Below are 17,084 nucleotides of genomic sequence, written 5' to 3'. Positions count from 1 at the left end.
AGACGCCTGGCCCCCGGGGCCTCCGGCACAAGCTTAGTTGTTACATATTTCAGTTTAATTCGTGGTTTCGTGGTAATTAATTGAAGGTGGAGGGGTTACCAGCCCCTCGCACCCGTCCAGAGCCCCCGTTTAGCCCCTGTGGTGGACACATATGCCATGAGGGGAGGAGCCAATCAAAATTGGATCTCCCCCCACAGCGCTGTCCACGACAGAGTTGCCCGTCCGGCACCGCGAGGAGGTAGGGGGTTGTTTTGACACACACACAGTCACACACACACAGTCACACAGAGACACACACACACACAGTCACACACACAGTCACACACACAGTCACACAGAGACACACACACACACACACAGAGACACACACAGAGACACACACAGTCACACACACAGTCACACACACAGTCACAGTCACACACAGACACACATACACAGACACACACACAGTCACACACACACAGTCACACACACAGTCACACAGTCACACACACAGTCAGTCACACACAGTCAGTCACACACACACAGTCACACACACCACACACACACAGTCACACAGTCACAGTCACACACACAGACACACACACATACACAGACACACACGAACAAAGATAAAGATCCCCCGCATAGCCTTAACAGACTGTAGGGTCAAGTGCTGTTAGCAAGCACCTATGAAGGCCGGAACGGTACACGAGGGGGTGGGTGGCCAGCACCACGCCCGACCGCCTTTGTCTCCCCAGTGGTGATGTTTTTATTCACCGCACCAGGTACTCATTTGAGGCTGAGTCGACCTAGGGGAGGCCCAGGACCGGTTTAAATAATCGTCACTGGTGTTGGCCGTGAGCGGGAATCGAACTCAGATCGCCAGGTTCATAGCACAGCGTAGCGCTAACCGCTACACTATCACTCCCCACTAGACACACACACAGACAGTGACACACACACACAAAAAGAGACACACACACAGACACACACACTGACACACACACAGACACACACACAGTCACACACACAGTCACACACAGTCACACACACAGTGACACACACAGTGACACACACAGTGACACACACAGACACACACAGACACACACACAGTCACACACACACACAGACACACACACAGTCACACACACACACAAACACACACACACACACAGACACACACACACAGACACACACACAGTCACACACAGTCACACACAGACACACACACACACAGACACACACACAGTCACACACAGACACACACAGTCACACACACACACAGTCACACACACACACACAGAAACACACACAGTCACACACACACAGAAACACACACAGTCACACACAGTCACACACACACAGTCACACACACAGTCACACACACAGACACACACAGTCACACACACAGACACACACAGTCACACACACACACACAGTCACACACAGACACACACACAGACACACAGTCACACACACAGTCACACACAGTCACACACACAGTCTCACACACAGTCACACACACAGTCACACACACAGTCACACACACACAGACAAACACAGTCACACACACAGTCACACACACAGTCACACACAGTCACACACACAGTCACACACAGTCACACACACAGTCACACACACAGTCACACACACACACACAGAGACGGAGAGACGGGTCGGTGGCGGGTGGGTGGATTGGTGGGTGCGTGGGTAGGTAGGTAGGGTAGGGTGGGTGGGTAGGGTGAACAGGTGAGTGTGTGAGCGGGTAGGGTGAATAGTGAGTGAGTGAGTGTGTGAGCGGGTAGGGTGAGTGGTGAGTGAGTGAGTGGGTGGGTGGGTAGGGTGAGTGGTGAGTGAGTGGGTGGGTGGGTGAGTGTGTGAGTGAGTGGGTGAGTGAGTGGTGAGTGAGTGGTGAGTGAGTGAGTGGTGAGTGAGTGAGTGGTGAGTGAGTGGTGAGTGAGTGGTGAGTAGGTGAGTGAGTGGTGAGTGTGCAAGGTGTAGACTCACCAGGGGTAGCGGTGAGTGTGAGTGAGTGGTGAGTTTGAGTGGTGAGTGAGTGAGTGACTGAGCGAGTGAGTGAGTGGTGGGTGAGTAGGTGAGTGAGTGGTGAGTGTAAGTGGTGAGTAGGTGAGTGTGAGTGGTGAGTGGTGCGTGAGTGAATGGTGAGTGTGAGTGGTGAGTAAGTGGTGAGTGAGTGTGAGTGGTGAGTGTTTAAGGTGTAGACTCACCAGGGGTAGCGGTGTAAGTGGTGAGTGGTGAGAGTGAGTGGTGAGTGGTGAGTAGGTGAGTGAGTGGTGAGTGTAAGTGGTGAGTAAGTGGTGAGTAAGTGGTGAGTAAGTGGTGAGTGTGGGTGCTGTAGACTCACCAGGGGTAGTGGTGAGTGTGAGTGGTGAGTAGGTGAGTAAGTGGTGAGTGGTGAGTGTGAGTGTAAGTGGTGAGTAAGTGGTGAGTGGTGAGTGTTTAAGGTGTAGACTCACCAGGGGTAGTGGTGAGTGTGATTGTAAGTGGTGAGTGAGTGGTGAGTGTAAGTGGTGAGTGAGTGGTGAGTGAGTGAGTGGTGAGTAAGTGGTGAGTAAGTGGTGAGTAAGTGGTGAGTGTGGGTGCTGTAGACTCACCAGGGGTAGTGGTGAGTGTGAGTGTGAGTGGTGAGTGTAAGTGGTGAGTGGTGAGTGTGAGTGTAAGTGGTGAGTAAGTGGTGAGTGTGGATGCTGTAGACTCACCAGGGGTAGCGGTGAGTGTGAGTGGTGAGTGTGAGTGGTGAGTAAGTGGTGAGTGAGTGGTGAGTGTGAGTGTAAGTGGTGAGTAAGTGGTGAGTAAGTGGTGAGTGTGAGTGGTGAGTGTGAGTGGTGTACACTCACCAGGGGTAGTGGTGAGTGTGAGTGGTGAGTGTAAGTGGTGAGTAAGTGGTGAGTAAGTGGTGAGTAAGTGGTGAGTGTAAGTGGTGAGTGAGTGGTGAGTGAGTGAGTGGTGAGTGAGTGAGTGGTGAGTAAGTGGTGAGTAAGTGGTGAGTAAGTGGTGAGTGTGAGTGCTGTAGACTCACCAGGGGTAGTGGTGAGTGTGAGTGGTGAGTGTAAGTGGTGAGTAAGTGGTGAGAAAGTGGTGAGTGCAAGTGGTGAGTGAGTGGTGAGTGAGTGAGTAGGTGGTGAGTAAGTGGTGAGTGTGGGTGCTGTAGACTCACCAGGGATAGTGGTGAGTGGTGAGTGTAAGTGGTGAGTAAGTGGTGAGTAAGTGGTGAGTGTAAGTGGTGAGTGAGTGGTGAGTGAGTGAGTGGTGAGTAAGTGGTGAGTGGTGAGTGAGTGGTGAGTAAGTGGTGAGTGTGAGTGCTGTAGACTCACCAGGGGTAGTGGTGAGTGGTGAGTAGGTGAGTGGTGAGTGGTGAGTAAGTGGTGAGTAGGTGGTGAGTAAGTGGTGAGTAAGTGGTGAGTAAGTGGTGAGTAAGTGGTGAGTGTGAGTGGTGTAGACTCACCAGGGGTAGTGGTGAGTGGTGAGTGAGTGGTGAGTGAGTGAGTGGTGAGTAAGTGGTGAGTGAGTGGTGAGTGAGTGAGTGGTGAGTAAGTGGTGAGTGTGGGTGGTGTAGACTCACCAGGGGTAGTGGTGAGTGTGAGTGGTGTAGACTCACCAGGGGTAGTGGTGTGAGTGGTGAGTGTGAGTGGTAAGTGGTGAGTGGTGAGTGTGAGTGTAAGTGGTGAGTAAGTGGTGAGTGGTGTAGACTCACCAGGGGTAGTGGTGGCCAGGCCACGATAGGAACTCCGGACAGAGCCAGCTGAGCGTCGTCCGTCTCATGCTCCTCCAGCACCGCCTACACCACAACAACAACAACAACCACAACAACATCAACAACAACCACCACAACAACAACAACAACAACATCAACCACAACAACAACAACCACAACAACAACAACAACCACCACAACAACAACCACAACAACAACCACAACAACAACAACATCAACCACCACCACAACAACAACCACAACAACAACAACCACAACAACAACAACCACCACAACAACATCATCAACAACCACCACAACAACAACCACAACAACAACCACCACAACAACAACCACCACAACAACAACCACGTCAACAACAACAACAATAACAACAACAACCACCACAATATCATCAACAACAACCACCACAACAACAACAACCACAACAACAACCACAACAACAACAACCACCACAACAACAACAACCACAACAACAACAACCACCACAACAACAACAACAACATCATCAACAACAACCACCACAACAACAACAACCACAACAACAACAACCACAACAACAACCACCACAACAACAACCACAACAACAACCACGTCAACAACAACAATAACAACAACCACCACAACATCATCAACAACAACCACCACAACAACAACAACCACAACAACAACCACAACAACAACCACAACAACAACAACCACCACAACATCATCAACAACAACCACCACAACAACAACCACAACAACAACCACCACAACAACAACCACGTCAACAACAACAACAACCACCACAACATCATCAACAACAACCACTACAACAACAACCACAACAACCACAACAACAACAACCACCACCACAACAACCACAACAACAACCACCACCACAACAACAACCACGTCAACAAGCACCACCACAACAACCACGTCAACAACAACAACCACCACAACATCAACAACCACAACAACAACAACCACAACAACAACAACTACCACCACAACAACATCAACAACAACCACAACAACAACCACCACAACAACATCAACAACAACCAACACAACAACAACCACAACAACAACAACCACAACAACAAGAACCACCACAACAACAACCACAACAACAAGAACCACCACAACCACAACAACAACCACCACAACATCAACCACCACAACAATAACCACAACAACAAGAACCACCACCACAACAACAACAACATCAACAACCACCACCACAACAACAACATCAACAACAACCACAACAACAACCACGTCAACAACAACAACCACCACCACCACAACAACAACCACAACAACAACAACCACCACAACAACAACAACCACAACAACAACAACCACCACAACAACAACAACATCATCAACAACAACCACCACAACAACAACAACCACAACAACCACAACAACAACCACCACAACAACAACCACACACACAACAACCACGTCAACAACAACAATAACAACAACAACCACCACAACATCATCAACAACAACCACCACAACAACAACAACCACAACAACAACCACAACAACAACCACAACAACAACAACAACCACAACAACAACAACCACCACAACAACAACATCATCGACAACAACCACCACAACAACAACCACAACAACAACCACCACAACAACAACCACCACAACAACAACCACGTCAACAACAACAACAACCACCACAACATCATCAACAACAACCACTACAACAACAACAACCACAACAACCACAACAACAACAACCACCACCACAACAACCACAACAACAACCACCACCACAACAACAACCACGTCAACAAGCACCACCACAACAACCACGTCAACAACAACAACAACCACCACAACATCAACAACCACAACAACAACAACCACAACAACAACTACCACCACAACATCAACAACAACCACAACAACAACCACCACAACAACATCAACAACAACCAACACAACAACAACCACAACAACAACAACCACAACAACAAGAACCACCACAACAACAACCACAACAACAAGAACCACCACAACCACAACAACAACCACCACAACATCAACAACAACCACCACAACAATAACCACAACAACAAGAACCACCACCACAACAACAACATCAACAACCACCACCACCACAACAACATCAACAACAACCACAACAACAACCACGTCAACAACAACAACCACCACCACAACAACAACAACAACAACATCAAGAACAACCACCACAAACAACAACATCAACAACAACATCAACCACGTCAACAACCATCACAACAACAACCACGTCAACAAGCACCACCACCACAACAACCACGTCAACAACAACAACCACATCAATAACAACAACCACAACCACACCACCACCACAACATCAACAACAACATCAACAACAACATCACCATCAACAACAACCACCACCACATCTACAACAACAATCACAATCACCACAACTACCATTACCAGCCAACGCACGCACCCACCCTCCCACCCACCCTCCCACTCACCCGCCCACTCACCCACCCGCCCGCCCACTCACCCACACAACCACACCTCCACCCACCCACTCACCCACCAACCCGCCCTTCCACCCGCCCACCAACCATACCACCCTTCTACCGACCCGCCCACCCACCCACTCACCCACCCACCCGCCCACTCACCCACCCACCCGCCCACTCACCCACCCACCCGCCCACTCACCCACCCACCCGCCCACTCACCCACCCACCCACCCATTCGCCCACCCACTCACCCACCCACCCTCTCACCCTTCCACTCACCCACCCATCCGCCCTTCCACCACCCATAAAACCCGCCCCTTCCACCCACCCACCCACCCACCCTTCCACCCACCCACCCACCCACCCGCCCGCCCACCCTTCCACCCACCCACCCACTCACCCACCCACTCACCCACCCACCAACCCACTCACCCACCCACCCACCCACCCACTCCCCCCCGCCCACCTGCACGTGCTCCAGCAGTGCGTCTGCGTCCTGGATGCCTCCCGGCACACCGCGCTTGCTCTGAGGCAGTGCCTGCAGGCGCCGCAGCAGCGCCCACAGCCCGCCAGCTCCAGGCCGGTGAGGAGCAGCGGTGGTGGTGGTGAGGAGCGTGGTGGTGGCAGTGGTGAGGAGCGTGGTGGCAGTGGTGAGGAGCGTGGTGGTGGTGGTGAGGAGCGTGGTGGCAGCGGTGGTGAGGAGCGTGGCGCCAACTTACTCACCACCCTCACCACCCTCGCCACGGCTGTCGCCGCGGGCGGTGGGGTGACGTCATCGTCGTCATCGTCGTCATCATCGTCGTCGTCGTCATCGTCGTCATCGTCGTCGTCATCGTCGTCATCATCGTCGTCATCGCTAGACGAGGTTGCCGATTCTGTTGACGACGTTGACGATGACGATGACGACGATGATGACGATGACGACGACGTTTTGGGTGACGGAGGCAAGGCTGACAGAGGCTGCGGAGAGAGAGAGAGACAGAGAGAGAGACAGAGAGAGAGACAGAGAGAGACAGAGACAGAGAGACAGAGAGAGAGACAGAGAGAGAGACAGAGAGAGACAGAGAGAGAGACAGAGAGAGACAGAGAGAGAGACAGAGAGACAGAGAGAGAGACAGAGAGAGAGACAGAGAGAGACAGAGAGAGAGACAGAGAGAGAGACAGAGAGACAGAGAGAGAGACAGAGACAGAGAGAGACAGAGAGACAGAGAGAGACAGAGAGACAGAGAGAGAGACAGAGAGAGAGACAGAGAAAGACAGAGAGAGACAGAGAGAGAGACAGAGAGACAGAGAGAGAGACAGAGAAAGACAGAGAGAGACAGAGAGACAGAGAGAGAGACAGAGAGAGACACCGTCATCATCTTCGTCGTTGTGAACATCATCATCAACATCGTCAACATCATCGTCAACATCGTCGTCATCGTCAACATCGTCATCGTCAACATCATCATCATCGTCATCAACATCATCATCATCGTCGTCATCATCATCAACATCGTCGTCATCAACATCGTCATCGTCAACATCGTCAACACCATCGTCATCGTCAACATCATCATCACCGTCATCAACATCATCATCAACATCATCATCATCAACATCGTCGTCATCAACATCGTCATCGTCAACATCGTCAACATCACCATCGTCATCGTCAACATCACCACCGTCATCGTCAACATCACCACCACTATCACCACCATCAACACCACCGCCACACTCACCTGATGGAGGGGGCTGATCGAAACGACGGCCCTCATGGTGAGCGCCATCTCCCTCTCTCCGGTCTCCGCGTCCTTCACCTCCTCACCAACGCCACGCTCACCACCACGCTCACCACCACGCTCACCACCACGCTCACCACGGCCGCCCGGTCCCCGGCTCCCAGCATGCACTGGGGGGGGGGGGGGGGGGGGGGGGGGGGAGGTAGCGGATGCACACGTTGCATTCCCACAATGCACCAGGTGGAATAGACAGGAAGCTGTAGACAGGAAGTAAGGGAAGAGGGGGCAGGAAGTTGTAGACAGGAAGTGGGAGACAGGAAGTTGTAGACAGGAAGTGGGAGACAGGAAGTTGTAGACAGGAAGCTGTAGACAGGAAGTGGTAGACAGGGAAGTGGTAGACAGGAAGTGGTAGACAGGAAGTCAGGAAGCTGTAGACAGGAAGTGGGAGACAGGAAGTTGTAGACAGGAAGCTGTAGACAGGAAGCTGTAGACAGGAAGCGGTAGACAGGAAGTTGTAGACAGGAAGTTGTAGACAGGAAGTTGTAGACAGGAAGTTGTAGACAGGAAGTGGTAGACAGGAAGTGGTAGACAGGAAGTGGTAGACAGGAAGTGGTAGACAGGAAGTGGTAGACAGGAAGTGGTAGACAGGAAGTTGTAGACAGGAAGTTGTAGACAGGAAGTGGTAGACAGGAAGTGGTAGACAGGAAGCTGTAGACAGGAAGTGGAGACAGGAAGTGGTAGACAGGAAGTGGTAGACAGGAAGTGGTAGACAGGAAGTGGTAGACAGGAAGTGGTAGACAGGAAAGTGGTAGACAGGAAGTTGTAGACAGGAAGCTGTAGACAGGAAGCGGTAGACAGGAAGTTGTAGACAGGAAGCTGTAGACAGGGAAGCTGTAGACAGGAAGTTGTAGACAGGAAGTTGTAGACAGGAAGTGGTAGACAGGAAGTGGTAGACAGGAAGTTGTAGACAGGAAGTGGTAGACAGGAAGTGGTAGACAGGAAGCTGTAGACAGGAAGTTGTAGACAGGAAGTGGTAGACAGGAAGTGGTAGACAGGAAGTTGAAGACAGGAAGTTGTAGACAGGAAGTGGTAGACAGGAAGTTGTAGACAGGAAGTGGTAGACAGGAAGTGGTAGACAGGAAGCTGTAGACAGGAAGCTGTAGACAGGAAGTGGTAGACAGGAAGCTGTAGACAGGAAGTTGTAGACAGGAAGTGGTAGACAGGAAGTTGTAGACAGGAAGTGGTAGACAGGAAGTTGTAGACAGGAAGTGGTAGACAGGAAGTTGTAGACAGGAAGTGGTAGACAGGAAGTGGTAGACAGGAAGTTGTAGACAGGAAGTGGTAGACAGGAAGTGGTAGACAGGAAGTTGAAGACAGGAAGTTGTAGACAGGAAGTGGTAGACAGGAAGTTGTAGACAGGAAGTGGTAGACAGGAAGTGGTAGACAGGAAGCTGTAGACAGGAAGCTGTAGACAGGAAGTGGTAGACAGGAAGTGGTAGACAGGAAGTGGTAGACAGGATAGACAGGAAGCTGGAGACAGGAAGTTGTAGACAGGAAGTGGGAGACAGGAAGTGGTAGACAGGAAGTTGTAGACAGGAAGTTGTAGACAGGAAGTGGTAGACAGGAAGTTGTAGACAGGAAGCTGTAGACAGGAAGTTGTAGACAGGAAGCTGGAGACAGGAAGTTGTAGACAGGAAGTGATAGACAGGAAGCTGTAGACAGGAAGCTGTAGACAGGAAGTGGTAGACAGGAAGTGATAGACAGGAAGTGGTAGACAGGAAGTGGTAGACAGGAAGCTGGAGACAGGAAGTTGTAGACAGGAAGTTGTAGACAGGAAGCTGGAGACAGGAAGTTGTAGACAGGAAATTGTAGACAGGAAGTGGTAGACAGGAAGCTGTAGACAGGAAGCTGTAGACAGGAAGCTGTAGACAGGAAGTGAGCGGCTGTGTCCCCACCGTCCACGACGAACGACTGCAGCTGGTAGTCAGGCACCAGGTGGGAGCGCCCCGTGAGGCAGTAAGCGTATCGCTCCAGCACGTACCACGCCATCTCCGAGTAGAACGGGTAGCGGAACTTGGCAGGTACCTGGGCACCACACAGAGGTACAGAGATGTAGAGACACACGGCTGTGTGGGTGGGTGGGTGAGTGGGTGGGTGGGTGAGTGGGTGGGTGTGTAGGTGGGTGGGTGGGTAGGTGGGTGGGTTTGTGTTTGGGCGAGTGAGTGGGTGCGTGGGTGGGCCGGTGAGTGGGTGGGTAGGTGGGTAGGTAGGTGGGGTTGTGGGTGGGTTTGTGTTTGGGCGAGTGAGTGGGTGGGTAGGTGAGTGGGTGGGTAGGTGAGTGGGTAAGGTAGGTAGGTGGGTAGGTGGGTGGGTAGGTGTTTGGGCGAGTGAGTGCGTGGGTAGGTGAGTGGGTAGGTAGGTAGGTGGGTAGGTGGGTGGGTAGGTGTTTGGGCGAGTGAGTGGGTGGGTAGGTGAGTGGGTAGGTGGGTAGGTGGGTAGGTGGGTGGGATTGTGGGTGAGTTTGTGTTTGGGCGAGTGAGTGGGTGCGTGGGTGGGCCGGTGAGTGGGCGGTGAGTGGTGAGCGAGTGATGAGTGAGTGATGGGTGAGTGGTGAACGAGTGAGCGTGTGAGTGAGCGTGTGAGCGGTGAGTGAGTGATGAGCGGTGAGTGAGTGATGAGTAAGTGATGAGTGAGTGGTGAGTGGTGAGCGTGTGAGCGAGCGTGTGAGTGATGAGCGAGTGATGAGTGAGTGGTGAGTGAGTGGTGAGCGAGTGATGAGTGAGTGACGAGTGAGTGATGAGTGAGTAGGTGAGTGAGTGGTGAGTGAGTGGTGAGTGAGTAGTGAGTGGTGAGTGGTGAGCGTGTGAGCGAGCGTGTGAGTGATGAGCGAGTGATGAGTGAGTGATGAGTGATGAGTGAGTGATGAGTGAGCGTGAGCGAGCGTGTGAGTGATGAGCGAGCAGTGAGCGAGTGATGAGTGGTGAGCGAGTGATGAGTGAGTGATGAGTGAGCGTGTGAGCGAGCGAGTGTGTGGTGAGCGAGTGATGAGTGATGAGTGAGTGATGAGTGATGAGTGAGCGATGAGCGAGTGATGAGTGAGTGATGAGCGAGTGATGAGTGAGTGGTGAGTGAGTGGTGAGTGAGTAGGTGAGTGAGTGGTGAGTGAGTGGTGAGTGAGTAGGTGAGTGAGTGGTGAGTGAGTGGTGAGTGAGTAGTGAGTGGTGAGTGGTGAGCGTGTGAGCGAGCGTGTGAGTGGTAAGCGAGTGGTGAGTGAGTGATGAGCGAGTGATGAGCGAGTGATGAGTGATGAGTGAGTGGTGAGTGATGAGTGAGTGGTGAGCGAGTGGTGAGCGAGCGTGTGAGTGGTGAGTGATGAGTGGTGAGCGAGTGAGCGTGTGAGTGATGAGCGTGTGAGTGATGAGCGTGTGAGTGAGCGAGCGGTGAGTGTTGAGCGAGTGACCAAGCACCCGCGTCTTATCCTCGATGGCGTAGATGCGCAGCTGCATGGGGATATTGAAGCTGTGCAGAAAGTTTCCCCCGAACACCAACGCATCCTCAGGCGTGTACACGGCGTGGATCCAGCCTGCACCCTCACACAGACAAAGGTCCCCCGTGTAGCCTCTCGGCACCCTGCGAAGCGGGGGCAAGGGGGAACGGCAGCGCCTGTGCAGCCCGGAACTGTGGCAGGGGGAAAGGCCGTGTGGGGCTGGGACCACCACCACCATCATCACTGTCACCACCACCACCACCATCATCACTATCACCACCACCACCATCATCACAAGCGTCATCATCATCACCAACATCACCATCATCATCATCACAAGCGTCATCATCATCACCACCATTATCACAAGCGTCATTATCACTATCATCATCATCATCATTACCACCACCATCATCACAAGCGTCAACACATCACCACCATCATCACAAGCGTCGTCATCACCACCATCATCACCACCATCATCACAAGCGTCATCATCATTATCACTATCACCACCATCATCATCACCACCATCACCACCATCATCACCACCGTCACCACCACCACCATCACCATCGTCACCATCACCACCACCATCATCAGCACGCCGAAAGTGCCTAGCCGGTGTCCAAGCCGAGAGGTTGGCACAAATCTACCCGGCCGCACACCCATCAACTCACTCACACACACACCACACACACACCACACACACATCACACACACCACACACACACACATCACACACACACCTACACACACACACATACACACACACATACACACCCCCACACAGACACCTACACACACACACATCCACACACACACCCACTCACACACACATCACACACACCACACACACACACATCACACACACACCTACACACACCGACTCACACACACATACACACACACCCACACACACACACCAACTCACTCACACACACACCACACACACATCCACACACACACACATCCACACACACACACCTACACACACACATCCACACACACACATCCACACACACACCCATACACACACCTACACACACACACACATCCACACACACCCACAAACACACACATACACACACACCCCCACAAAACAAAGATCCCCCGTATAGCCTTAACAGACTGTAGGGGCAAGTGCTGTTAGCGAGCACCTATGAAGGCCGGAACGGTACACGAGGGGGTGGGTGGCCAGCACCACGCCCGACCGCCTTTGTCTCCCCAGTGACGATGTTTACACACCGCACCAGGTACTCATTTGAGGCTGAGTCGACATAGGGGAGGCCCGGGACCGGTTCAGATAATCGTCACTGGTGTTGGCCGTGAGCGGGAATCGAACCCGGGTCGCCAGGTTCATAGCGCAGCGTAGCGCTAACCGCTACACTATCACTCCCCATAAAAACCACACCCACACACATACACACACACACACCCGCACACACACACACTCGCCCACCCACCCACTCACCCACCCACCCACTCACCCACTCACCCACCCACCCACTCACTCACTCACTCACCCACTCACCCACCCACCCACTCACCCACCCACCCACTCACCCACCCACTCACCCACCCACTCACTCACCCACTCACCCACCCACTCACCCACTCACCCACCCACCCACTCACCCACCCACCCACTCACCCACCCACTCACCCACTCACCCGCCCACCCACTCACCCGCCCACCCACTCACCCACCCACCCACTCACCCACCCACCCACTCACCCACCCACTCACCCACCCACTCACCCACCCACTCACTCACCCACTCACCCACCCACTCACCCACCCACTCACCCACCCACCCACTCACCCACCCACCCACTCACCCACCCACTCACCCACTCACCCGCCCACCCACTCACCCGCCCACCCACTCACCCACCCACCCACTCACCCACCCACCCACCCACTCACCCACCCACCCACTCACCCACCCACCCACTCACCCACCCACCCACTCACCCACCCACCCACCCACTCACCCACTCACCCACCCACCCACTCACCCACCCACTCACCCATTCACCCACCCACCCACCCACTCACCCACCCACTCACCCACCCACTCACCCACCCACTCGCCCGCCCACCCACCCACTCGCCCGCCCACCCACCCACTCGCCCGCCCACCCACCCACTCGCCCGCCCACCCACCCACTCGCCCGCCCACCCACCCACTCGCCCACCCACCCACCTGAGGGAATGACGAATGTGTAACCGGTGTGCAGGGCTATGCGCTGGCAGGCCTCCACGCGGTCCGCCAGGAAGACGTCGCCCTGTTTCCCCGACAGGACCCAACTCTCATACAGCTCCAGGTTCCGCTGCGTGGGGGGGATCATCCAGAACACCTGGGGAGGTGGGGGGCACGGAGGTCGGACAACATCGGCCCATCATCACACCGGTAGTGTCGTCATCACACGTGCAGGTAGCATCATCATCAGCATCATCATCATCACATCGTTAGCCTCGTCATCACACGTGCAGGTAGCATCATCAGCATCATCATCACATCGCTAGCGTCGTCATCACACGTGCAGGTAGCATCATCATCATCACATCACTAGCGTCATCACGTGCAGGTATCATCACATCACTAGCGTCATCACACATACAAGTAGCATCATCATCATCACATGTAGCGTCATCACACGTACAAGTACCATCATCATCATCACATCACTAGCGTCGTCATCACACGTGCAGGTAGCATCATCATCATCATCACACCGGTAGTGTCGTCATACGTACAAGTAGCATCATCATCATCATCACATCACTAGCGTCGTCATACGTACAAGTATCATCATCATCATCACATCGCTAGTGTCGTCATACGTGCAAGTGGCATCATCATCATCACATCGGTAGCGTCGTCATCATACGTGCAGGTAGCATCATCATCATCACATCACTAGCGTCGTCATCATACGTGCAGGTAGCATCATCATCACATCACTAGCGTCATCATACGTACAAGTAGCATCATCATCATCACATCACCAGCATCGTCACACGTGCAGGTAGCATCATCATCATCATCACACCGGTAGTGTCCTCATACGTGCAGGTAGCATCATCATCATCACATCACTAGCGTCGTCCTCATACGTGCAGGTAGCATTATCATCAGCATCATCATCACATCGCTAGCGTCATCACGTACAAGTAGCATCATCATCATCATCACATCGCTAGTGTCGTCAAACGTGCAGGTAGCATCATCATCATCATCACATCGCTAGCGTCGTCACACGTACAAGTAGCATCATCACATCGCTAGCGTCGTCATCACACGTGCAGGTAGCATCATCATCATCATCACATCACTAGCATCGTCGTCATACGTACAAGTAGCATCATCATCATCATCACAATGGTAGTGTCGTCATACGTGCAGGTATCATCATCATCACATCACTAGTGTCGTCATACGTACAGGTAGCATCATCATCATCATCACATCACTAGCGTCGTCACACGTGCAGGTAGTATCATCATCATCATCGGTAGTGTCGTCATACGTGCAGGTAGCATCATCATCATCATCATCGGTAGTGTCGTCATACGTGCAAGTAGCATCATCACATCACACCGGTAGTGTCGTCATACGTGCAGGTAGCATCATCATCATCATCGGTAGTGTCGTCATACGTGCAGGTAGCATCATCATCATCATCATCACACCGGTAGCGTCGTCACACGTGCAGGTAGCATCATCATCATCATCACATCACTAGCGTCGTCATACGTGCAGGTAGCATCATCATCACACCGGTAGTGTCGTCACACGTACAAGTATCATCATCATCACATCGGTAGCGTCGTCATCATATGTGCAGTAGCATCATCATCATATCAGTAGTGTTACAATACCCTCACCATCACCCTCACCATCACCACCCTCACCACCATCACCCTCACCACCATCACCCTCACCACCACCACCACCACCCTCACCACCACCACCACCATCACCCTCACCACCACCACCCTCACCACCACCACCCTCACCACCATCACCCTCACTGCCACCACCCTCACCACCACCCTCACAACCCTCCTCACCACCACCACCACCCTCACCACCACCACCAGCACCACCACCCTCACCACCACCACCCTCACCACCACCACCACCTTCACCACCACCACCATCATCATCACCACCACCACCCTCATCACCACCACCCTCACCACCACCCTCACCACCCTCCTCACCACCCTCCTCACCACCACCCTCACCACCCTCGCCACGACGGTCGCCACGGTTACCTTGCCACCACGCAGGATGTGGTACCAGACAGAGGTGCCCCCAAAGTCGATGTGGAAGTCGGTGAAACAGCCACGGACACTCATCAGGCAGTACCTGGGGGCAGCAGTCACACACACACAGTCACACACACACACGCAGTCACACACACACACACAGTGACACACACACACACACACAGTCACACACACACACAGTCACACACACACAGTCACACACAGACAGTCACCAGGCAGTAGCCTAGGTGGTGTGTGTGTAGGTGTGTCTGTGTGTGTGTCTGTGTGTGTGTCTGTCTGTGTGTCTGTATGTGTGTGTCTGTGTGAGTGTGTGTCACTGTGTGTGTGTCAGTGTTAATGTGACTGTGTGTGTGTCACTGTGTGTGTGTATGTGTGTGTATGTGTGTGTGTTTGTGCGTGTGTGTCTATGTGTGTATGTGTGTGTCTCTGTGTGTGTCTGTGTGTGTGACTGTGTGTATCTGTGTGTGTGTGTGTCTGTGTGTGTGACTGTGTGTGTGTATGTATGTGTGTGTATGTGTGAGTGTGAGAGACTGACTTCTGCACTTTGGGGTACTTCATCTGTGACTGTGTGACTGTGTGTATGTGTGTGTGTGACTGTGTGTGACTGTATGTGTATGACTGTGTGTGTGTATGTGTGTGTTACTGTGTATGTGACTGTATGTGTATGACTGTATGAGTGTGACTGTGAGAGACTGACTTCTGCACTTTGGGGTACTTCATCTGTGACTGTGAGTGTGACTCGCGGTGCCGGACGGGCAACTCTGTCGTGGACAGCGCTGTGGGGGGAGATCCAATTTTGATTGGCTCCTCCCCTCATGGCATATGTGTCCACCACAGGGGCTAAACGGGGGCTCTGGACGGGTGCGAGGGGCTGGTAACCCCTCCACCTTCAATTAATTACCACGAAACCACGAATTAAACTGAAATATGTAACAACTAAGCTTGTGCCGGAGGCCCCGGGGGGCCAGGCGTCTATGACGTCTCCTGGCCAAACCCCAATTGGCGGAGCCAGGAGATTGAATACCTACCCTCGGGGCTACTCCAGAAACAACGAAAAGCCACTACGGGTGGCCACGTGGAATGTTCGAACGCTCACTGCAGAGGAGAGGCTGCCACTCCTCTGTCGGGAGCTGGACCGGTACCGCCTGGATCTATGCGGCATTCAGGAGGTCCGGTGGACCGGCTCTGGCTCCTGCCACCATGAGGGGTGGACAGTCCTTTACTCGGGGCAGCAGACTGCCAAACAACAGGGTGTGGGTCTTCTTTTGAACAAAAGAATGAAGGGGGCGTGGGAGCGTGGCGGTGAGGTGTGGGAAGCTGTAAGCCCCAGGCTACTTTGGGCTCG

At 53.0% G+C, this 17,084-nt stretch overlaps 1 protein-coding gene across 1 annotated transcript in view; it reads right to left on the bottom strand.

Moving 5' to 3' along the window:
- The window catches only part of LOC142908414 (uncharacterized), a 96,534-nt gene that overhangs the window by 58,182 nt on the left and 21,268 nt on the right, over positions 1 to 17,084 (bottom strand). Inside the window, 8 exon segments of the mRNA XM_076059111.1 lie at positions 3,698 to 3,781; positions 6,692 to 6,826; positions 6,829 to 7,185; positions 7,950 to 8,119; positions 9,905 to 10,034; positions 11,417 to 11,532; positions 13,647 to 13,800; positions 15,725 to 15,818. Of these exon segments, the coding sequence (XP_075915226.1) occupies positions 3,698 to 3,781; positions 6,692 to 6,826; positions 6,829 to 7,185; positions 7,950 to 8,119; positions 9,905 to 10,034; positions 11,417 to 11,532; positions 13,647 to 13,800; positions 15,725 to 15,818 (1,240 nt within the window).

This window comes from Petromyzon marinus (genome assembly GCF_048934315.1).
Source record: "Petromyzon marinus isolate PM22_M1 ecotype Great Lakes invasive population chromosome 84 unlocalized genomic scaffold, UKy_Petmar_22M1.pri1.0 chr84_unloc.2, whole genome shotgun sequence".
NCBI lineage: Eukaryota > Metazoa > Chordata > Hyperoartia > Petromyzontiformes > Petromyzontidae > Petromyzon > Petromyzon marinus.
Note: the sequence above shows the minus strand (reverse complement) of the source record. Positions and strands in the feature narration are given on the sequence as shown.